At 52.3% G+C, this 24,960-nt stretch overlaps 1 protein-coding gene across 1 annotated transcript in view; it reads right to left on the bottom strand.

The window, feature by feature from the left end:
* LOC138358994 (fap1 adhesin-like) overlaps nt 1–24,960 on the bottom strand; it is a 199,653-nt gene that overhangs the window by 158,351 nt on the left and 16,342 nt on the right. Inside the window, exons 19-37 of the mRNA XM_069317485.1 lie at nt 24,360–24,527; nt 22,439–22,557; nt 20,663–20,744; nt 19,586–19,711; nt 15,574–15,699; nt 13,733–13,858; nt 10,645–10,812; nt 9,495–9,638; nt 9,051–9,176; nt 8,096–8,263; nt 7,527–7,633; nt 4,371–4,569; nt 3,844–3,950; nt 3,405–3,519; nt 2,229–2,312; nt 1,713–1,861; nt 1,358–1,556; nt 836–937; nt 560–685 (exon numbers count right to left, since the gene is read on the bottom strand). Coding sequence (XP_069173586.1) covers nt 560–685; nt 836–937; nt 1,358–1,556; nt 1,713–1,861; nt 2,229–2,312; nt 3,405–3,519; nt 3,844–3,950; nt 4,371–4,569; nt 7,527–7,633; nt 8,096–8,263; nt 9,051–9,176; nt 9,495–9,638; nt 10,645–10,812; nt 13,733–13,858; nt 15,574–15,699; nt 19,586–19,711; nt 20,663–20,744; nt 22,439–22,557; nt 24,360–24,527 — 2,541 coding nt within the window. The remainder of the gene's footprint in view (nt 1–559; nt 686–835; nt 938–1,357; nt 1,557–1,712; nt 1,862–2,228; nt 2,313–3,404; nt 3,520–3,843; nt 3,951–4,370; nt 4,570–7,526; nt 7,634–8,095; nt 8,264–9,050; nt 9,177–9,494; nt 9,639–10,644; nt 10,813–13,732; nt 13,859–15,573; nt 15,700–19,585; nt 19,712–20,662; nt 20,745–22,438; nt 22,558–24,359; nt 24,528–24,960) is intronic.

The raw sequence follows: 24,960 nt of genomic DNA on the forward strand, positions 1-24,960 counted from the left end.
GACTGCAACACACCTACAACAGCCACATGTGGCTCACTGATGAACTGCAACTCACCTGCAACAGCCACGTGTGCCTCACTGATAGACTGCAACACAACTGCAACAGACACATGTACCTCACTGATGGACTGCAACATATCTGCAGCAGCCAGATGTGTCTCACTGATGGACTGCAACACATCTGCAGCAGCCACATGTGCCTCTCTGATGGACTGCAACACACCTTCAGCAGCCACCTGTGCCTCACTGATGGACTGCAACACACCTGCAACAGACACATGTGCCTCACTGATGGACAGCAACACACCTGCAACAGCCACATGTGCCTCACTGATGGACTGCAACACACCTGCAACAGCCACATGTGCCTCACTGATGAACTGCATCACATCTGCAACAGCCACATGTTCCTCACTGATGGACTGCCACACACTTCCAACAGCCACATGTGCACCACTGATGAACTGCAACACACATGCAGCAGCCATCTGTGCTTCACTGATGGACTGCACCACACCTGCAACAGCCAAATGAGCCTCACTGATGAACTGCAACACACCTGCAACAGCCACGTGTGCCTCACTGATGGACTGCAACACACCTGCAACCGCCACATGTGCTTTACTGATGGACTGCAACACATCTGCAGCAGCCACATGTGCCTCACTGATGGACTGCAACACACCTGCAACAGCCACATGTGCCTCATTGTTAGACTGCAACACACCTGCAGCAGCCACATGTGCTTCACTGATGAACTGCAACTCACCTGCAGCAGCCACCTGTGCTTCACTGATGAACTGCAACACACCTTCAGCAGCCACATTTACCTCACTGATGGACTGCAACACATCTGCAGCAGCCACATGTGCCTCACTGATGGACGGCAACACATCGGCAACAGCCACATATTCCTCTCTGATGGACTGCAACACACCTGCAACAGCCACATGTGCCTCACTGATGAACTGCATCACACCTGCAACAGCCACCTGTGCTTCACTGATGGACTGCAACACACCTGCAACAGCCACATGTGCCTCACTGATGGACTGCAACACATCTGCAACAGCCACATGTGCCTCACTGATGAATTGCAACACACCTGCAGCAGCCACCTGTGCCTCACTGATGAACTGCAACACACCTGCAACAGCCACATGTGCTTCACTAATGAACTGCAACACACCTGCAACAGCCACATATGCCTCACTGATGAACTGCAACACACCTGCAGCAGCCACCTGTGCCTCACCGATGGAATGCAACACACCTGCAACAGCCACATGTGCCTCACTTATGGATTGCAACATACCTGCACCAGCCACATGTGCTTAACTGATGAACTGCAACACACCTGCAACAGCCACATTTACCTCACTGATGGTCTGCAACATATCTGCAGCAGCCACATGTGCCTCACTGATGGACTGCAACACACCTGCAGCAGCCACCTGTGAATAACTGATGGACTGCAACTCACCTGCAGCAGCCATCTGTGCCTCACAGATTGGCTGCAACACATCTGCAACAGCCACATGTGCCTCAGTGATGGACTACAACACACCTGCAACAAACAATAGTGCCTCACTGATGAACTCCAACATACTTGCTACAGCCACATGTGCCTCACTGATGGACTGCAACACACCTGCAGCAGCCACCTGTGCTTCACTGATGAACTGCAACACACCTTCAGCAGCCACATTTACCTCACTGATGGACTGCAACACATCTGCAGCAGCCACATGTGCCTCTCTGATGGACTGCAACACACCTGTTACAGCCACATATACCTCACTGATGGACTGCAACACACCTGCAACAGCCACATGTGCCTCACTGATGGACTGCAACACACCTGCAACAGCCACATGTGCCTCACTGATGGACTGCAGCACACCTGCAACAGCCACATGTGCCCCACTGATGAATTGCAACAATGCTGCAGCAGCCACCTGCGCCTCACTGATGAACTGCAACAGCCACATGTGCCTTAGTGATGGACTGCAACACACCTGCAACAAACACAAGTACCTCACTGATGAAGTGCAACACACCTGCAACAGCCACATGTAATTCACTGATGGACTGCAACACACGTGCAGCAGCCACATGTGCCTCACTGATGGACTGCAACACACCTGCAACAGCCACATGTGCTCCAGTGATGAACTGCAACACACCTGCAGCAGCCACATTTACCTCACTGATGGTCTGCAACATACCTGCAGCAGCCAAATGTTTCTCACTGATGGACTGCAACACACCTGCAGCAGCCACCTGTGCCTCACTGATAGACTGCAACACACCTGCAACAGCCACATGTGCTTTACTGATGAACTGCAACACACCTGCAGCAGCTACCTGTGCCTCACAGATTAACTGCAACACACCTGCAACAGCCACATGAGCCTCACTGATGGACTGCAACACACCTGCAGCAGCCACATGTGCTTCACTGATGAACTGCAACACACCTGCAACAGCCACATGTGCCTCAGTGATGGACTGCAACACACCTGCAACAAACACAAGTGCCTCACTGATGAACTGCAACACACCTGCAACAGCCACATGTAATTCACTGATGGACTGCAACACATCTGCAGCAGCCACATGTGCCTCTCTGATGGACTGCAACACACCTGCAACAGCCACATATGCCTCCCTGATGGACTGCAACACACCTGCAACAACCACATGTGCCTCACTGATGGACTGCAACACACCTGCAACAGCCACATGTGCCTCACTGATGGACTGCAACACACCTGCAACAGCCACCTGTGCCTCACTGATGGACTGCAACACACCTGTAACAACCACATGTGCCTCACTGATGGACTGCAACACACCTGCAACAAACACAAGTGCCTCACTGATGAACTGCAACACACCTGCAACAGCCACATGTACCTCACTGGTGGACTGCAACACACCTGCAGCAGCTACATGTGCCTCACTGATGGACTGCAACATATCTGCAGCAGCCACATGTGCCTCTCTGATGGACTGCAACACATCTGCAACAGCCACATGTGCCTCACTGATGAACTGCAACACACCTGCAGCAGCTACCTGTGCCTCACTGATTAACTGCAACACACCTGCAACAGCCACATGTGCCTCACTGATGGACTGCAACACACCTGCAACAGCCACGTGTGCACCACTGATGAACTGCAACACACCTGCAGCAGCCACCTGTGCCTCACTGATGGACTGCACCACAACTGCAACAGCCACATGTGCCTCACTGATGGACTGCAACACACCTGCAACAGACACATGTGCCTCACTGATGGACAGCAACACACCTGCAACAGTCACATGTGCCTCACTGATGGACTGCAACACACCTGCAACAGCCACATGTGCCTCACTGATGAACTGCATCACACCTGCAACAGCCACATGTTCCTCACTGATGGACTGCCACACACTTCCAACAGCCACATGTGCACCACTGATGAACTGCAACACACCTGCAGCAGCCATCTGTGCTTCACTGATGGACTGCACCACACCTGCAACAGCCAAATGAGCCTCACTGATGAACTGCAACACACCTGCAACAGACACGTGTGCCTCACTGATGGACTGCAACACACCTGCAACAGCCACATGTGCTTTACTGATGGACTGCAACACATCTGCAGCAGCCACATGTGCCTCACTGATGGACTGCAACACACCTGCAACAGCCACATGTGCCTCACTGTTAGACTGCAACACACCTGCAGCAGCCACATGTGCTTCACTGATGAACTGCAACTCACCTGCAGCAGCCACCTGTGCTTCACTGATGAACTGCAACACACCTTCAGCAGCCACATTTACCTCACTGATGGACTGCAACACATCTGCAGCAGCCACATGTGCCTCACTGATGGACTGCAACACATCGGCAACAGCCACATAATCCTCACTGATGGACTGCAACACACCTGCAACAGCCACATGTGCCTCACTGATGAACTGCATCACACCTGCAACAGCCACCTGTGCTTCACTGATGGACTGCAACACACCTGCAACAGCCACATGTGCCTCACTGATGGACTGCAACACACCTGCAACAGCCACATGTGCCTCACTGATGAATTGCAACACACCTGCAGCAGCCACCTGTGCCTCACTGATGAACTGCAACACACCTGCAACAGCCACATGTGCTTCACTAATGAACTGCAACACACCTGCAACAGCCACATATGCCTCACTGATGAACTGCAACACACCTGCAGCAGCCACCTGTGCCTCACCGATGGAATGCAACACACCTGCAACAGCCACATGTGCCTCACTTATGGATTGCAACATACCTGCACCTGCCACATGTGCTTAACTGATGAACTGCAACACACCTGCAACAGCCACATTTACCTCACTGATGGTCTGCAACATATCTGCAGCAGCCACATGTGCCTCACTGATGGACTGCAACACACCTGCAGCAGCCACCTGTGCCTCACTGTTGGACTGCAACTCACCTGCAGCAGAAATCTGTGCCTCACAGATTGGCTGCAACACATCTGCAACATCCACATGTGCCTCAGTGATGGACTACAACACACCTGCAACAAACAATAGTGCCTCACTGATGAACTCCAACATACTTGCTACAGCCACATGTGCCTCACTGATGGACTGCAACACACCTGCAGCAGCCACCTGTGCTTCACTGATGAACTGCAACACACCTTCAGCGGCCACATTTACCTCACTGATGGACTGCAACACATCTGCAGCAGCCACATGTGCCTCTCTGATGGACTGCAACACACCTGTAACAGCCACATATGCATCACTGATGGACTGCAACACACCTGCAACAGCCACATGTGCCTCACTGATTGACTGCAACACACCTGCAAAAGTCACATGTGCCTCACTGATGGACTGCAGCACACCTGCAACAGCCACATGTGCCCCACTGATGAATTGCAACAATGCTGCAGCAGCCACCTGCGCCTCACTGATGAACTGCAAAAGCCACATGTGCCTTAGTGATGGACTGCAACACACCTGCAACAAACACAAGTACCTCACTGATGAAGTGCAACACACCTGCAACAGCCACATGTAATTCACTGATGGACTGCAACACATATGCAGCAGCCACATGTGCCTCACTGATGGACTGCAACACACCTGCAACAGCCACATGTGCTCCAGTGATGAACTGCAACACACCTGCAGCAGCCACATTTACCTCACTGATGGTCTGCAACATACCTGCAGCAGCCAAATGTTTCTCACTGATGGACTGCAACACATCTGCAGCAGCCACATGTGCCTCTCTGATGGACTGCAACACACCTGCAGCAGCCACCTGTGCCTCACTGATAGACTGCAACACACCTGCAACAGCCACATGTGCTTCACTGATGAACTGCAACACACCTGCAGCAGCTACCTGTGCCTCACAGATTAACTGCAACACACCTGCAACAGCCACATGAGCCTCACTGATGGACTGCAACACACCTGCAGCAGCCACATGTGCTTCACTGATGAACTGAAACACACCTGCAGTAGCCACATTTACCTCACTGATGGACTGCAACACATCTGCAGCAGCCATATCTGCCTCACTGATGGACTGCAACACATCTGCAGCAGCCATATCTGCCTCACTGATGGACTGCAACACACCTGCAACAGCCACGTGTGCACCACTGATGAACTGCACCACACCTGCAACAGCCACATGTGCCTCACTGATGGACTGCAACACACCTGCAACAGCCACATGTACCTCACTGGTGGACTGCAACACACCTGCAGCAGCCACATGTGCCTCACTGATGGACTGCAACACACCTGCAACAGCCACATGTGCTTCACTGATGAACTGCAACACACCTGCAGCAGCCACATTTACCTCACTGATGGTCTGCAACATATCTGTAGCAGCCACATGTGTCTCACTGATGGACTGCAAAACATCTGCAGCAGCCACATGTGCCTCTCTGATGGACTGCAACACACCTGCAGCAGCCACCTGTGCCTCACTGATGGACTGCAACACACCTGTAACAACCACATGTGCCTCACTGATGGACTGCAACACACCTGCAACAGCCACATGTGCCCCACTGATGAATTGCAACAAAGCTGCAGCAGCCACCTGAGCCTCACTGATGAACTGCAACACACCTGCAACAGCCACATGTGCCTCAGTGATGGACTGCAACACACCTGCAACAAACACAAGTGCCTCACTGATGAACTGCAACACACCTGCAACAGCCACATGTAATTCACTGATGGACTGCAACACATCTGCAGCAGCCACATGTGCCTCTGATGGACTGCAACACACCTGCAACAGCCACATATGCCTCCCATAAGGACTGCAACACACCTGCAACAACCAGATGTGCCTCACTGATGGACTGCAACACACCTGCAACAGCCACATGTGCCTCACTGATGGACTGCAACACACCTGCAACAGCCACCTGTGCCTCACTGATGGACTGCAACACACCTGTAACAACCACATGTGCCTCACTGATGGACTGCAACACACCTGCAACAAACACAAGTGCCTCACTGATGAACTGCAACACACCTGCAACAGCCACATGTACCTCACTGGTGGACTGCAACACACCTGCAGCAGCTACATGTGCCTCACTGATGGACTGCAACATATCTGCAGCAGCCACATGTGCCTCTCTGATGGACTGCAACACATCTGCAACAGCCACATGTGCCTCACTGATGAACTGCAACACACCTGCAGCAGCTACCTGTGCCTCACTGATTAACTGCAACAAACCCGCAACAGGCACATGTGCCTCACTGATGGACTGCAACACACCTGCAACAGCCACGTGTGCACCACTGATGAACTGCAACACACCTGCAGCAGCCACCTGTGCCTCACTGATGGACTGCACCACACCTGCAACAGCCACATGTGCCTCACTGATGGACTGCAACACACCTGCAACAGACACATGTGCCTCACTGATGGACAGCAACACACCTGCAACAGCCACATGTGCCTCACTGATGGACTGCAACACACCTGCAACAGCCACATGTGCCTCACTGATGAACTGCATCACACCTGCAACAGCCACATGTTCCTCACTGATGGACTGCCACACACTTCCAACAGCCACATGTGCACCACTGATGAACTGCAACACACCTGCAGCAGATATCTGTGCTTCACTGATGGACTGCACCACACCTGCAACAGCCAAATGAGCCTCACTGATGAACTGCAACACACCTGCAACAGCCACGTTTGCCTCACTGATGGACTGCAACCCACCTGCAACAGCCACATGTGCTTTACTGATGGACTGCAACACATCTGCAGCAGCCACATGTGCCTCACTGATGGACTGCAACACACCCTCAACAGCCACATGTGCCTCACTGTTAGACTGCAACACACCTGCAGCAGCCACATGTGCTTCACTGATGAACTGCAACTCACCTGCAGCAGCCACCTGTGCTTCACTGATGAACTGCAACACACCTTCAGCAGCCACATTTACCTCACTGATGGACTGCAACACATCTGCAGCAGTCACATGTGCCTCACTGATGGACTGCAACACATCGGCAACAGCCACATATTCCTCACTGATGGACTGCAACACACCTGCAACAGCCACATGTGCCTCACTGATGAACTGCATCACACCTGCAACAGCCACCTGTGCTTCACTGATGGACTGCAACACACCTGCAACAGCCACATGTGCCTCACTGATGGACTGCAACACACCTGCAACAGCCACATGTGCCTCACTGATGAATTGCAACACACCTGCAGCAGCCACCTGTGCCTCACTGATGAACTGCAACACACCTGCAACAGCCACATGTGCTTCACTAATGAACTGCAACACACCTGCAACAGCCACATATGCCTCACTGATGGACTGCAACACACCTGCAACAGCCACCTGTGCCTCACTGATGGACTGCAACACACCTGTAACAACCACATGTGCCTCACCGATGGAATGCAACACACCTGCAACAGCCACATGTGCCTCACTTATGGATTGCAACATACCTGCACCAGCCACATGTGCTTAACTGATGAACTGCAACACACCTGCAACAGCCACATTTACCTCACTGATAGTCTGCAACATATCTGCAGCAGCCACATGTGCCTCACTGATGGACTGCAACACACCTGCAGCAGCCACCTGTGCCTCACTGATGGACTGCAACTCACCTGCAGCAGCCATCTGTGCCTCACAGATTGGCTGCATCACATCTGCAACAGCCACATGTGCCTCAGTGATGGACTACAACACACCTGCAACAAACAATAGTGCCTCACTGATGAACTCCAACATACTTGCTACAGCCACATGTGCCTCACTGATGGACTGCAACACACCTGCAGCAGCCACCTGTGCTTCACTGATGAACTGCAACACACCTTCAGCGGCCACATTTACCTCACTGATGAACTGCAACACATCTGCAGCAGCCACATGTGCCTCTCTGATGGACTGCAACACACCTGTAACAGCCACATATGCCTCACTGATGGACTGCAACACACCTGCAACAGCCACATGTGCCTCACTGATGTACTGCAACACACCTGCAACAGCCACATGTGCCTCACTGATGGACTGCAGCACACCTGCAACAGCCACATGTGCCACACTGATGAATTGCAACAATGCTGCAGCAGCCACCTGCGCCTCACTGATGAACTGCAACAGCCACATGTGCCTTAGTGATGGACTGCAACACAACTGCAACAAACACAAGTACCTCACTGATGAAGTGCAACACACCTGCAACAGCCACATGTAATTCACTGATGGACTGCAACACACGTGCAGCAGCCACATGTGCCTCACTGATGGACTGCAACACACCTGCAACAGCCACATGTGCTTCACTGATGGACTGGAACCCACCTGCAGCAGCCACATTTATCTCACTGATGGTCTGCAACATATCTGTAGCAGCCACATGTGTCTCACTGATGGACTGCAACACATCTGCAGCAGCCACATGTGCCTCTCTGATGGACTGCAACACACCTGCAGCAGCCACCTGTGCCTCACTGATGGACTGCAACACACCTGCAACAGCCACATGTGCCTCCCTGATGAATTGCAACACATCTGCAGCAGCCACCTGTGCCTCACTGATGAACTGCAACACACCTGTAACAGCGACATGTGCTTCACTGGTAAACTGCAACACACCTGCACCAGCCACATTTACCTCACTGATGGACTGCAACACACTTCCAACAGCCACATGTGCACCACTGATGAACTGCAACACACCTGCAGCAGCCATCTGTGCTTCACTGATGGACTGCACCACACCTGCAACAGCCAAATGAGCCTCACTGATGAACTGCAACACACCTGAAACAGCCACGTGTGCCTCACTGATGGACTGCAACACACCTGCAACAGCCACATGTGCTTTACTGATGGACTGCAACACATCTGCAGCAGCCACATGTGCCTCACTGATGGACTGCAACACATCTGCAGCAGCCACATGTGCCTCACTGATGGACTGCAACACATCGTCAACAGCCACATATTCCTCACTGATGGACTGCAACACACCTGCAACAGCCACATGTGCCTCACTGATGAACTGCAACACACCTGCAACAGCCACATGTGCCTCACTGATGAACTGCAACACACCTGCTACAGCCACATGTGCCTCACTGATGGACTGCAACACATCTGCAGCAGCCACATGTGCCTCACTGATGGACTGCAACACACCTGCAACAGCCACATGTGCCTCACTGATGGACTGCAACACACCTGCAGCAGCCACATGTGCCTCACTGATGAACTGCAACACACCTGCAAGAGCCACATGTGCCTCACTGATGGACTGCAACACACCTGCAGAAGCCACATGTGCCTCACTGATGGACTGCAACACACCTGCAACAGCCACATGTGCCTCACTGATGGACTGCAACACACCTGCAGCAGCCACATGTGCCTCACTGATGAACTGCAACACACCTGAAGCAGCCACCTGTGCCTCACAGATTAACTGCAACACACCTGCAACTGCCACATGTGCTTCAGTGATGGACTGAAACACACCTGCAACAAACACAAGTGCCTCACTGATGAACTGCAACACACCTCCTACAGCCACATGTGCCTCACTGATGGACTGCAACACACCTGCAACAGCCACATGTACCTCACTGATGGACTGCAACACCTGCAGCAGCCACATGTGCTTAACTGATGGACTCCAACACACCTGCAACAGCCACATGTTTCTCACTGATGTTCTGCAACACACCTGCAGCAGCCACATTTGCTTCACTGATGAACTGCAACACACCTGCAGCAGCCACATGTGCCTCACTGATGGACTGCAACTCACCTGCAGCAGCCACCTGTGCCTCACAGATTTACTGCAACACATCTGCAACAGCCACATGTGCCTCAGTGATGGACTACATCACACCTGCAACAAACAATAGTGCCTCACTGATGAACTCCAACACACCTGCTACAGCCACATGTGCCTCACTGATGGACTGCAACACACCTGCAACAGCCACATATACCTCACTGATAGACTGCAACACACCTGCAGCAGCGACATGTGCCTCACTGACGGACTGCAGCACACCTGCAACAGCCACATGTGCTTCACTGATGAACTGCAACACATCTGCTGCAGCTACATTTACCTTACTGATGGTCTGAAACACACCTGCAGCAGCCACATGTGTCTCACTGATGGACTGCAACCTATCTGCAACAGCCAGATGTGCCTCTCTGATGAACTGCAACACACCTGCAGCAGCCACATCAACAGCCACATGTGCCTCAGTGATGGACTGCAACACACCTGCAACAAACACAAGTGCCTCACTGATGGACTGCAACACACCTGCAACAGCCACATGTACTTCACTGATGAACTGCAACACCTGCAGCAGCCACATTTACCTCACTGATGGTCTGCAACATATCTGTAGCAGCCACATGTTCCTTACTGATGGACTGCAACACACCTGCAGCAGCCGCATGTGCCTCACTGATGGACTGCAACACACCTGCAACAGCCACATGGGCCTCACTGATGGACTGCAACACACCTACAACAGCCACATGCGCCTCACTGATGGACTGCAACACACCTGCAACAGACACTTGTGCCTCATTGATGGACTGCAATACACTTGCAACAGCCGCATGTGCCTCACTGATGGACTGCAACACACCTGCAACAGCCACATGTGCCTCACTGATGGACTGCAACGCACCTTCAGCAGCCACCTGTGCTTCACTGATGAACTGCAACACACCTTCAGCAGCCACATTTACCTCACTGATGGACTGCAACACATCTGCAGCAGCCACATGTGCCTCACTGATGGACTGCAACACACCTGCAACAGCCACATGTGCCTCACTGATGAACTGCAACACACCTGCAACAGCCACATGTGCCTCACTGATGAACTGCAACACACCTGCTACAGCCACATGTGCCTCACTGATGGACTGCAACACATCTGCAGCAGCCACATGTGCCTCACTGATGGACTGCAACACACCTGCAACAGCCACATGTGCTTCACTGATGGACTGCAACACACCTGCAGCAGCCACATGTGCCTCACTGATGAACTGCAACACACCTGCAAGAGCCACATGTGCCTCACTGATGGACTGCAACACACTTGCAGAAGCCACATGTGCCTCACTGATGGACTGCAACACACCTGCAACAGCCACATGTGCCTCACTGATGAACTGCAACACACCTGCAGCAGCCACATGTGCCTCACTGATGAACTGCAACACACCTGAAGCAGCCACCTGTGCCTCACAGATTAACTGCAACACACCTGCAACTGCCACATGTGCTTCAGTGATGGACTGAAACACACCTGCAACAAACACAAGTGCCTCACTGATGAACTGCAACACACCTCCTACAGCCACATGTGCCTCACTGATTGACTGCAACACACCTGTGCCTCACTGATGGACTCCAACACACCTGCAACAGCCACATGTTTCTCACTGATGTTCTGCAACACACCTGCAGCAGCCACATTTGCTTCACTGATGAACTGCAACACACCTGCAGCAGCCACATGTGCCTCACTGATGGACTGCAACTCACCTGCAGCAGCCACCTGTGCCTCACAGATTTACTGCAACACATCTGCAACAGCGACATGTGCCTCAGTGATGGACTACATCACACCTGCAACAAACAATAGTGCCTCACTGATGAACTCCAACACACCTGCTACAGCCACATGTGCCTCACTGATGGACTGCAACACACCTGCAACAGCCACATATACCTCACTGATAGACTGCAACACACCTGCAACAGCCACATGTACCTCACTGATGGACTGCAACACCTGCAGCAGCCACATGTGCCTCACTGATAGACTGCATTACACCTGCAACAGCCACATGTGCCTCAGTGATGGACTGCAACACACCTGCAACAAACACAAGTGCCTCACTGATGAACTGCAACACACCTGCTACAGCCACATGTGCCTCACTGATGGACTGCAACACACCTGCAACAGCCACATGTACCTCACTGATGGACTGCAACACCTGCAGCAGCCACATGTGCCTCACTGATGGACTGCAACACACCTGCAACAGCCACATGTGCCTCACTGATGGATTGCAACATACCTGCTGCAGCCACATGTGCTTAACTGATGAACTGCAACAGCCAAATTTACCTCACTGATGGTCTGCAACATATCTGCAGCAGCCACGTGTGCCTCACTGATGGACTGCAACACACCTGCAGCAACCACCTGTGCCTCACTGATGGACTCCAACACACCTGCAAGAGCCACATGTTCCTCACTGATGCACTGCAACACACCTGCAGCAGCCACATTTGCTTCACTGATGAACTGCAACACACCTGCAGCAGCCACATGTGCCTCACTGATGGACTGCAACTCACCTGCAGCAGCCACCTGTGCCTCACAGATTGACTGCAACACATCTGCAACAGCAACATGTGCCTCAGTGATGGACTACAACACTCCTGCAACAAACAATAGTGCCTCACCGATGAACTCCAACACACCTGCTACAGCCACATGTCCCTCACTGATGGACTGCAACACACCTGCAACAGCCACATGTACCTCACTGATGGACTGCAACACCTGCAGCAGCCACATGTGCCTCACTGATGGACTGCAACACACCTGCAACAGCCACATGTGCCTCACTGATGGATTGCAACATATCTGCTGCAGCCACATGTGTTTAACTGATGAACTGCAACACACCTACAACAGCCACATTTACCTCACTGATGGTCTGCAACATATCTGCAGCAGCCACGATTGCCTCACTGATGGACTGCAACACACCTGCAGCAGCCACCTGTGCCTCACTGATGGACTGCAACACACCTGCAACAGCCACATGTGCCTCACTGATTGACTGCAACACACCTGCAACAGCCACATGTGCCCCACTGATGAATTGCAACAAACCTGCAGCAGCCACCTGTGCCTCACTGATGAACTGCAACACACCTGCAACAGCCACATGTGCCTCAGTGATGGACTGCAACACACCTGCAACAAACACAAGTGCCTCTCTGATGAACTGCAACACACCTGCAACAGCCACATGTAATTTACTGATGGACTGCAACACACCTGCAGCAGCCACATGTGCCTCACTGATGGACTGCAACACACCTGCAACAGCCACATGAGCTTCACTGATGGACTGCAACACACCTGCAACAGCCACATGTGCTTTACTGATGGATGGCAACACATCTGCAGCAGCCACATGTGCCTCACTGATGGACTGCAACACCCCTGCAACAGCCACATGTGCCTCACTGATTGACGGCAACACACCTGTAGCAGCCACATGTGCCTCACTGATGGACTGCAACACATCTGCAGCAGCCACATGTGCATGACTGATGAACTGCAACACACCTGCAGCAGCCACATGTGCCTCACAGATTAACTGCAACACACCGGCAACAGCCACATGTGCCTCAGTGATGGACTGCAACACACCTGCAACAAACAAAAGTGCCTCACAGATGAACTGCAACACACCTGCTACAGCCACATGTGCCTCACTGATGGACTGCAACACACCTGCAACAGCCACATGTACCTCACTGATGGACTGCAACACCTGCAGCAGCCACATGTGCCTCACTGATGGACTGCAACACACCTGCAACAGCCACATGTGCCTCACTGATGGATTGCAACATACCTGCAGCAGCCACATGTGCTTAACTGATGAACTGCAACACACCTGCAACAGCCACATTTACCTCACTGATGGTCTGCAACATATCTGCAGCAACCACATTTGCCTCACTGATGGACTGCAACACACCTGTGCCTCACTGATGGACTCCAACACACCTGCAACAGCCACATGTTTCTCACTGATGTTCTGCAACACACCTGCAGCAGCCACATTTGCTTCACTGATGAACTGCAACACACCTGCAGCAGCCACATGTGCCTCACTGATGGACTGCAACTCACCTGCAGCAGCCACCTGTGCCTCACAGATTTACTGCAACACATCTGCAACAGCGACATGTGCCTCAGTGATGGACTACATCACACCTGCAACAAACAATAGTGCCTCACTGATGAACTCCAACACACCTGCTACAGCCACATGTGCCTCACTGATGGACTGCAACACACCTGCAACAGCCACATATACCTCACTGATAGACTGCAACACACCTGCAGCAGCGACATGTGCCTCACTGACGGACTGCAGCACACCTGCAACAGCCACATGTGCTTCACTGATGAACTGCAACACATCTGCTGCAGCTACATTTACCTTACTGATGGTCTGATACACCTGCAGCAGCCACATGTGTCTCACTGATGGACTGCAACCTATCTGCAACAGCCAGATGTGCCTCTCTGATGAACTGCAACACACCTGCAGCAGCCACATCAACAGCCACATGTGCCTCAGTGATGGACTGCAACACACCTGCAACAAACACAAGTGCCTCACTGATGGACTGCAACACACCTGCAACAGCCACATGTACTTCACTGATGAACTGCAACACCTGCAGCAGCCACATTTACCTCACTGATGGTCTGCAACATATCTGTAGCAGCCACATGTTCCTTACTGATGGACTGCAACACACCTGCAGCAGCCGCATGTGCCTCACTGATGGACTGCAACACACCTGCAACAGCCACATGGGCCTCACTGATGGACTGCAACACACCTACAACAGCCACATGCGCCTCACTGATGGACTGCAACACACCTGCAACAGACACTTGTGCCTCATTGATGGACTGCAATACACTTGCAACAGCCGCATGTGCCTCACTGATGGACTGCAACACACCTGCAACAGCCACATGTGCCTCACTGATGGACTGCAACGCACCTTCAGCAGCCACCTGTGCTTCACTGATGAACTGCAACACACCTTCAGCAGCCACATTTACGTCACTGATGGACTGCAACACATCTGCAGCAGCCACATGTGCCTCACTGATGGACTGCAACACACCTGCAACAGCCACATGAGCTTCACTGATGGACTGCAACACACCTGCAACAGCCACATGTGCTTTACTGATGGATGGCAACACATCTGCAGCAACCACATGTGCCTCACTGATGGACTGCAACACACCTGCAACAGCCACATGTGCCTCACTGATGGACGGCAACACACCTGTAGCAGCCACATGTGCCTCACTGATGGACTGCAACACATCTGCAGCAGCCACATGTGCATGACTGATGAACTGCAACACACCTGCAGCAGCCACATGTACCTCACAGATTAACTGCAACACACCTGCAACAGCCACATGTGCCTCAGTGATGGACTGCAACACACCTGCAACAAACAAAAGTGCCTCACAGATGAACTGTAACACACCTGCTACAGCCACATGTGCCTCACTGATGGACTGCAACACACCTGCAACATCCACATGTACCTCACTGATGGACTGCAACACCTGCAGCAGCCAAATGTGCCTCACTGATGGACTGCAACACACCTGCAACAGCCACATGTGCCTCACTGATGGATTGCAACATACCTGCAGCAGCCACATGTGCTTAACTGATGAACTGCAACACACCTGCAACAGCCACATTTACCTCACTGATGGTCTGCAACATATCTGCAGCAACCACATTTGCCTCACTGATGGAATGCAACACACCTGTGCCTCACTGATGGACTCCAACACACCTGCAACAGCCACATGTTTCTCACTGATGTTCTGCAACACACCTGCAGCAGCCACATTTGCTTCACTGATGAACTGCAACACACCTGCAGCAGCCACATGTGCCTCACTGATGGACTGCAACTCACCTGCAGCAGCCACCTGTGCCTCACAGATTTACTGCAACACATCTGCAACAGCGACATGTGCCTCAGTGATGGACTACATCACACCTGCAACAAACAATAGTGCCTCACTGATGAACTCCAACACACCTGCTACAGCCACATGTGCCTCACTGATGGACTGCAACACACCTGCAACAGCCACATATACCTCACTGATAGACTGCAACACACCTGCAACAGCCACATGTACCTCACTGATGGACTGCAACACCTGCAGCAGCCACATGTGCCTCACTGATAGACTGCATTACACCTGCAACAGCCACATGTGCCTCAGTGATGGACTGCAACACACCTGCAACAAACACAAGTGCCTCACTGATGAACTGCAACACACCTGCTACAGCCACATGTGCCTCACTGATGGACTGCAACACACCTGCAACAGCCACATGTACCTCACTGATGGACTGCAACACCTGCAGCAGCCACATGTGCCTCACTGATGGACTGCAACACACCTGCAACAGCCACATGTGCCTCACTGATGGATTGCAACATACCTGCTGCAGCCACATGTGCTTAACTGATGAACTGCAACAGCCAAATTTACCTCACTGATGGTCTGCAACATATCTGCAGCAGCCACGTGTGCCTCACTGATGGACTGCAACACACCTGCAGCAACCACCTGTGCCTCACTGATGGACTCCAACACACCTGCAAGAGCCACATGTTCCTCACTGATGCACTGCAACACACCTGCAGCAGCCACATTTGCTTCACTGATGGACTGCAACACACCTGCAACAGCCACATGTGCCTCACTGATGGACTGCAACGCACCTTCAGCAGCCACCTGTGCTTCACTGATGAACTGCAACACACCTTCAGCAGCCACATTTACGTCACTGATGGACTGCAACACATCTGCAGCAGCCACATGTGCCTCACTGATGGACTGCAACACACCTGCAACAGCCACATGAGCTTCACTGATGGACTGCAACACATCTGCAGCAGCCACATGTGCATGACTGATGAACTGCAACACACCTGCAGCAGCCACATGTACCTCACAGATTAACTGCAACACACCTGCAACAGCCACATGTGCCTCAGTGATGGACTGCAACACACCTGCAACAAACAAAAGTGCCTCACAGATGAACTGTAACACACCTGCTACAGCCACATGTGCCTCACTGATGGACTGCAACACACCTGCAACATCCACATGTACCTCACTGATGGACTGCAACACCTGCAGCAGCCAAATGTGCCTCACTGATGGACTGCAACACACCTGCAACAGCCACATGTGCCTCACTGATGGATTGCAACATACCTGCAGCAGCCACATGTGCTTAACTGATGAACTGCAACACACCTGCAACAGCCACATTTACCTCACTGATGGTCTGCAACATATCTGCAGCAACCACATTTGCCTCACTGATGGAATGCAACACACCTGTGCCTCACTGATGGACTCCAACACACCTGCAACAGCCACATGTTTCTCACTGATGTTCTGCAACACACCTGCAGCAGCCACATTTGCTTCACTGATGAACTGCAACACACCTGCAGCAGCCACATGTGCCTCACTGATGGACTGCAACTCACCTGCAGCAGCCACCTGTGCCTCACAGATTTACTGCAACACATCTGCAACAGCGACATGTGCCTCAGTGATGGACTACATCACACCTGCAACAAACAATAGTGCCTCACTGATGAACTCCAACACACCTGCTACAGCCACATGTGCCTCACTGATGGACTGCAACACACCTGCAACAGCCACATATACCTCACTGATAGACTGCAACACACCTGCAACAGCCACATGTACCTCACTGATGGACTGCAACACCTGCAGCAGCCACATGTGCCTCACTGATAGACTGCATTACACCTGCAACAGCCACATGTGCCTCAGTGATGGACTGCAACACACCTGCAACAAACACAAGTGCCTCACTGATGAACTGCAACACACCTGCTACAGCCACATGTGCCTCACTGATGGACTGCAACACACCTGCAACAGCCACATGTACCTCACTGATGGACTGCAACACCTGCAGCAGCCACATGTGCCTCACTGATGGACTGCAACACACCTGCAACAGCCACATGTGCCTCACTGATGGATTGCAACATACCTGCTGCAGCCACATGTGCTTAACTGATGAACTGCAACAGCCAAATTTACCTCACTGATGGTCTGCAACATATCTGCAGCAGCCACGTGTGCCTCACTGATGGACTGCAACACACCTGCAGCAACCACCTGTGCCTCACTGATGGACTCCAACACACCTGCAAGAGCCACATGTTCCTCACTGATGCACTGCAACACACCTGCAGCAGCCACATTTGCTTCACTGATGAACTGCAACACACCTGCAGCAGCCACATGTGCCTCACTGATGGACTGCAACTCACCTGCAGCAGCCACCTGTGCCTCACAGATTGACTGCAACACATCTGCAACAGCAACATGTGCCTCAGTGATGGACTACAACACTCCTGCAACAAACAATAGTGCCTCACCGATGAACTCCAACACACCTGCTACAGCCACATGTCCCTCACTGATGGACTGCAACACACCTGCAACAGCCACATGTACCTCACTGATGGACTGCAACACCTGCAGCAGCCACATGTGCCTCACTGATGGACTGCAACACACCTGCAACAGCCACATGTGCCTCACTGATGGATTGCAACATATCTGCTGCAGCCACATGTGCTTAACTGATGAACTGCAACACACCTACAACAGCCACATTTACCTCACTGATGGTCTGCAACATATCTGCAGCAGCCACGATTGCCTCACTGATGGACTGCAACACACCTGCAGCAGCCACCTGTGCCTCACTGATGGACTGCAACACACCTGCAACAGCCACATGTGCCTCACTGATTGACTGCAACACACCTGCAACAGCCACATGTGCCCCACTGATGAATTGCAACAAACCTGCAGCAGCCACCTGTGCCTCACTGATGAACTGCAACACACCTGCAACAGCCACATGTGCCTCAGTGATGGACTGCAACACACCTGCAACAAACACAAGTGCCTCTCTGATGAACTGCAACACACCTGCAACAGCCACATGTAATTTACTGATGGACTGCAACACACCTGCAGCAGCCACATGTGCCTCACTGATGGACTGCAACACACCTGCAACAGCCACATGAGCTTCACTGATGGACTGCAACACACCTGCAACAGCCACATGTGCTTTACTGATGGATGGCAACACATCTGCAGCAGCCACATGTGCCTCACTGATGGACTGCAACACCCCTGCAACAGCCACATGTGCCTCACTGATTGACGGCAACACACCTGTAGCAGCCACATGTGCCTCACTGATGGACTGCAACACATCTGCAGCAGCCACATGTGCATGACTGATGAACTGCAACACACCTGCAGCAGCCACATGTGCCTCACAGATTAACTGCAACACACCGGCAACAGCCACATGTGCCTCAGTGATGGACTGCAACACACCTGCAACAAACAAAAGTGCCTCACAGATGAACTGCAACACACCTGCTACAGCCACATGTGCCTCACTGATGGACTGCAACACACCTGCAACAGCCACATGTACCTCACTGATGGACTGCAACACCTGCAGCAGCCACATGTGCCTCACTGATGGACTGCAACACACCTGCAACAGCCACATGTGCCTCACTGATGGATTGCAACATACCTGCAGCAGCCACATGTGCTTAACTGATGAACTGCAACACACCTGCAACAGCCACATTTACCTCACTGATGGTCTGCAACATATCTGCAGCAACCACATTTGCCTCACTGATGGACTGCAACACACCTGTGCCTCACTGATGGACTCCAACACACCTGCAACAGCCACATGTTTCTCACTGATGTTCTGCAACACACCTGCAGCAGCCACATTTGCTTCACTGATGAACTGCAACACACCTGCAGCAGCCACATGTGCCTCACTGATGGACTGCAACTCACCTGCAGCAGCCACCTGTGCCTCACAGATTTACTGCAACACATCTGCAACAGCGACATGTGCCTCAGTGATGGACTACATCACACCTGCAACAAACAATAGTGCCTCACTGATGAACTCCAACACACCTGCTACAGCCACATGTGCCTCACTGATGGACTGCAACACACCTGCAACAGCCACATATACCTCACTGATAGACTGCAACACACCTGCAGCAGCGACATGTGCCTCACTGACGGACTGCAGCACACCTGCAACAGCCACATGTGCTTCACTGATGAACTGCAACACATCTGCTGCAGCTACATTTACCTTACTGATGGTCTGATACACCTGCAGCAGCCACATGTGTCTCACTGATGGACTGCAACCTATCTGCAACAGCCAGATGTGCCTCTCTGATGAACTGCAACACACCTGCAGCAGCCACATCAACAGCCACATGTGCCTCAGTGATGGACTGCAACACACCTGCAACAAACACAAGTGCCTCACTGATGGACTGCAACACACCTGCAACAGCCACATGTACTTCACTGATGAACTGCAACACCTGCAGCAGCCACATTTACCTCACTGATGGTCTGCAACATATCTGTAGCAGCCACATGTTCCTTACTGATGGACTGCAACACACCTGCAGCAGCCGCATGTGCCTCACTGATGGACTGCAACACACCTGCAACAGCCACATGGGCCTCACTGATGGACTGCAACACACCTACAACAGCCACATGCGCCTCACTGATGGACTGCAACACACCTGCAACAGACACTTGTGCCTCATTGATGGACTGCAATACACTTGCAACAGCCGCATGTGCCTCACTGATGGACTGCAACACACCTGCAACAGCCACATGTGCCTCACTGATGGACTGCAACGCACCTTCAGCAGCCACCTGTGCTTCACTGATGAACTGCAACACACCTTCAGCAGCCACATTTACGTCACTGATGGACTGCAACACATCTGCAGCAGCCACATGTGCCTCACTGATGGACTGCAACACACCTGCAACAGCCACATGAGCTTCACTGATGGACTGCAACACACCTGCAACAGCCACATGTGCTTTACTGATGGATGGCAACACATCTGCAGCAACCACATGTGCCTCACTGATGGACTGCAACACACCTGCAACAGCCACATGTGCCTCACTGATGGACGGCAACACACCTGTAGCAGCCACATGTGCCTCACTGATGGACTGCAACACATCTGCAGCAGCCACATGTGCATGACTGATGAACTGCAACACACCTGCAGCAGCCACATGTACCTCACAGATTAACTGCAACACACCTGCAACAGCCACATGTGCCTCAGTGATGGACTGCAACACACCTGCAACAAACAAAAGTGCCTCACAGATGAACTGCAACACACCTGCTACAGCCACATGTGCCTCACTGATGGACTGCAACACACCTGCAACATCCACATGTACCTCACTGATGGACTGCAACACCTGCAGCAGCCAAATGTGCCTCACTGATGGACTGCAACACACCTGCAACAGCCACATGTGCCTCACTGATGGATTGCAACATACCTGCAGCAGCCACATGTGCTTAACTGATGAACTGCAACACACCTGCAACAGCCACATTTACCTCACTGATGGTCTGCAACATATCTGCAGCAACCACATTTGCCTCACTGATGGAATGCAACACACCTGTGCCTCACTGATGGACTCCAACACACCTGCAACAGCCACATGTTTCTCATTGATGTTCTGCAACACACCTGCAGCAGCCACATTTGCTTCACTGATGAACTGCAACACACCTGCAGCAGCCACATGTGCCTCACTGATGGACTGCAACTCACCTGCAGCAGCCACCTGTGCCTCACAGATTTACTGCAACACATCTGCAACAGCCACATGTGCCTCAGTGATGGACTGCAACACACCTGCAACAGCCACATGTGCCTCACTGATGGACTGCAACGCACCTTCAGCAGCCACCTGTGCTTCACTGATGAACTGCAACACACCTTCAGCAGCCACATTTACCTCACTGATGGACTGCAACACATCTGCAGCAGCCACATGTGCCTCACTGATGGACTGCAACACACCTGCAGTAGCCACATCAACTGCCACACGTGCCTCAGTGATGGACTGCAACACACCTGCAACAAACACAAGTGCCTCACTGATGGACTGCAACACACCTGCAACAGCTACATGTGCTTCACTGATGAACTGCAACACCTGCAGCAGCCACATTTACCTCACTGATGGTCTGCAACATATCTGTAGCAGCCACATGTGTCTCACTGATGGACTGCAACACATCTGCAGCAGCCACATGTGCCTCTCTGATGGACTGCAACACACCTGCAGCAGCCACCTGTGCCTCACTGATGGACTGAAACACACCTGCAACAGACACATGTGCCTCACTGATGGACTGCAACACACCTGCAACAGCCACATGTGCCTCACTGATGGACTGCAACACACCTGCAGCAGCCTCCTGTGCCTCACTGATGTACTGCAACACACCCGCAACAGCCACAGGGGCCTCACTGATGGACTGCAACACACCTACAACAGCCACATGCGCCTCACTGATGGACTGCAACACACCTGCAACAGACACTTATGCCTCATTGATGGACTGCAACAGCGCATGTGCCTCACTGATGGACTGCAACACATCTGCAGCAGCCACATGTGCCTCACTGATGGACTGCAACACACCTGCAACAGCCACATGTGCCTCAATGATGGACTGCAAAACACCTTCAGCAGCCACCTGTGCTTCACTGATGAACTGCAACACACCTTCAGCAGCCACATTTACCTCACTGATGGACTGCAACACATCTGCAGCAGCCACATGTGCCTCACTGATGGACTGCAACACACCTGCAGCAGCCACATCAACAGCCACATGTGCCTCTGTGATGGACTGCAACACACCTGCAACAAACACAAGTGCCTCACTGATGGACTGCAACACACCTGTAACAGCCACATGTACTTCACTGATGAACTGCAACACCTGCAGCAGCCACATTTACCTCACTGATGGTCTGCAACATATCTGTAGCAGCCACATGTGTCTCACTGATGGACTGCAACACATCTGCAGCAGCCACATGTGCCTCTCTGATGGACTGCAACACACCTGCAGCAGCCACCTGTGCCTCACTGATGGACTGAAACACACCTGCAACGGACACATGTGCCTCACTGATGGACTGCAACACACCTGCAACAGCCACATGTGCCTCACTGATGGACTGCAACACACCTGCAACATCCACATGTGCCTCACTGATGAACTGCATCACACCTGCAACAGCCACATGTTCCTCACTGATGGACTGCAACACACCTGCAACAGCCACATGTGCACCACTGATGGACTGCAACACACCTGCAACAGCCACATGTGCCTCACTATTGGATTGCAACTCACCTGCAGCAGCCACCTGTGCCTCACAGATTTACTGCAACACACCTGCAGCAGCCACCTGTGCCTCACTGATGGACTGAAACACACCTGCAACGGACACATGTGCCTCACTGATGGACTGCAACACACCTGCAACAGCCACATGTGCCTCACTGATATACTGCAACACACCTGCAACATCCACATGTGCCTCACTGATGAACTGCATCACACCTGCAACAGCCACATGTTCCTCACTGATGGACTGCAACACACCTGCAACAGCCACATGTGCACCACTGATGAACTGCAACACACCTGCAGCAGCCACCTGTGCCTCACTGATGGACTGCACCACACCTGCAACAGCCACATGTGCCACACTGATGGACTGCAACACACCTGCAACAGCCACATGTGCCTCACTATTGGATTGCAACTCACCTGCAGCAGCCACCTGTGCCTCACAGATTTACTGCAACACATCTGCAACAGCCACATGTGCCTCAGTGATGGACTACAACACACCTGCAACAAACAATAGTTCCTCACTGATGGACTGCAACACACCTGCAGCAGCGACATGTGCCTCACTGACGGACTGCAGCACACCTACAACAGCCACATGTGCTTCACTGATGAACTGCAACACACCTGCAGCAGCTACATTCACCTTACTGATAGTCTGAAACACACCTGGAACAGCCACATTTACCTCACTAATGGTCTGCAACATATCTGCAGCAGCCACATGTGTCTCACTGATGGACTGCAACCTATCTGCAACAGCCACATGTGCCTCTCTGATGGACTGCAACACACCTGCAGCAGCCTCTTGTGCCTCACTGATGTACTGCAACACACCTGCAACAGCCACAGGGGCCTCACTGATGAACTGCAACACACCTTCAGCAGCCACATTTACCTCACTGATGGACTGCAACACATCTGCAGCAGCCACATGTGCCTCACTGATGGACTGCAACACCCTTGCAACAGCGCATGTGCCTCACTGATGGACTGCAACACATCTGCAGCAGCCACATGTGCCTCACTGATGGACTGCAACACACCTGCAACAGCCACATGTGCCTCAATGATGGACTGCAACACACCTTCAGCAGCCACA

The sequence above is a fragment of the Procambarus clarkii genome, chromosome 88, assembly GCF_040958095.1.
Source record: "Procambarus clarkii isolate CNS0578487 chromosome 88, FALCON_Pclarkii_2.0, whole genome shotgun sequence".
NCBI classification, from domain to species: Eukaryota; Metazoa; Arthropoda; class Malacostraca; order Decapoda; family Cambaridae; genus Procambarus; species Procambarus clarkii.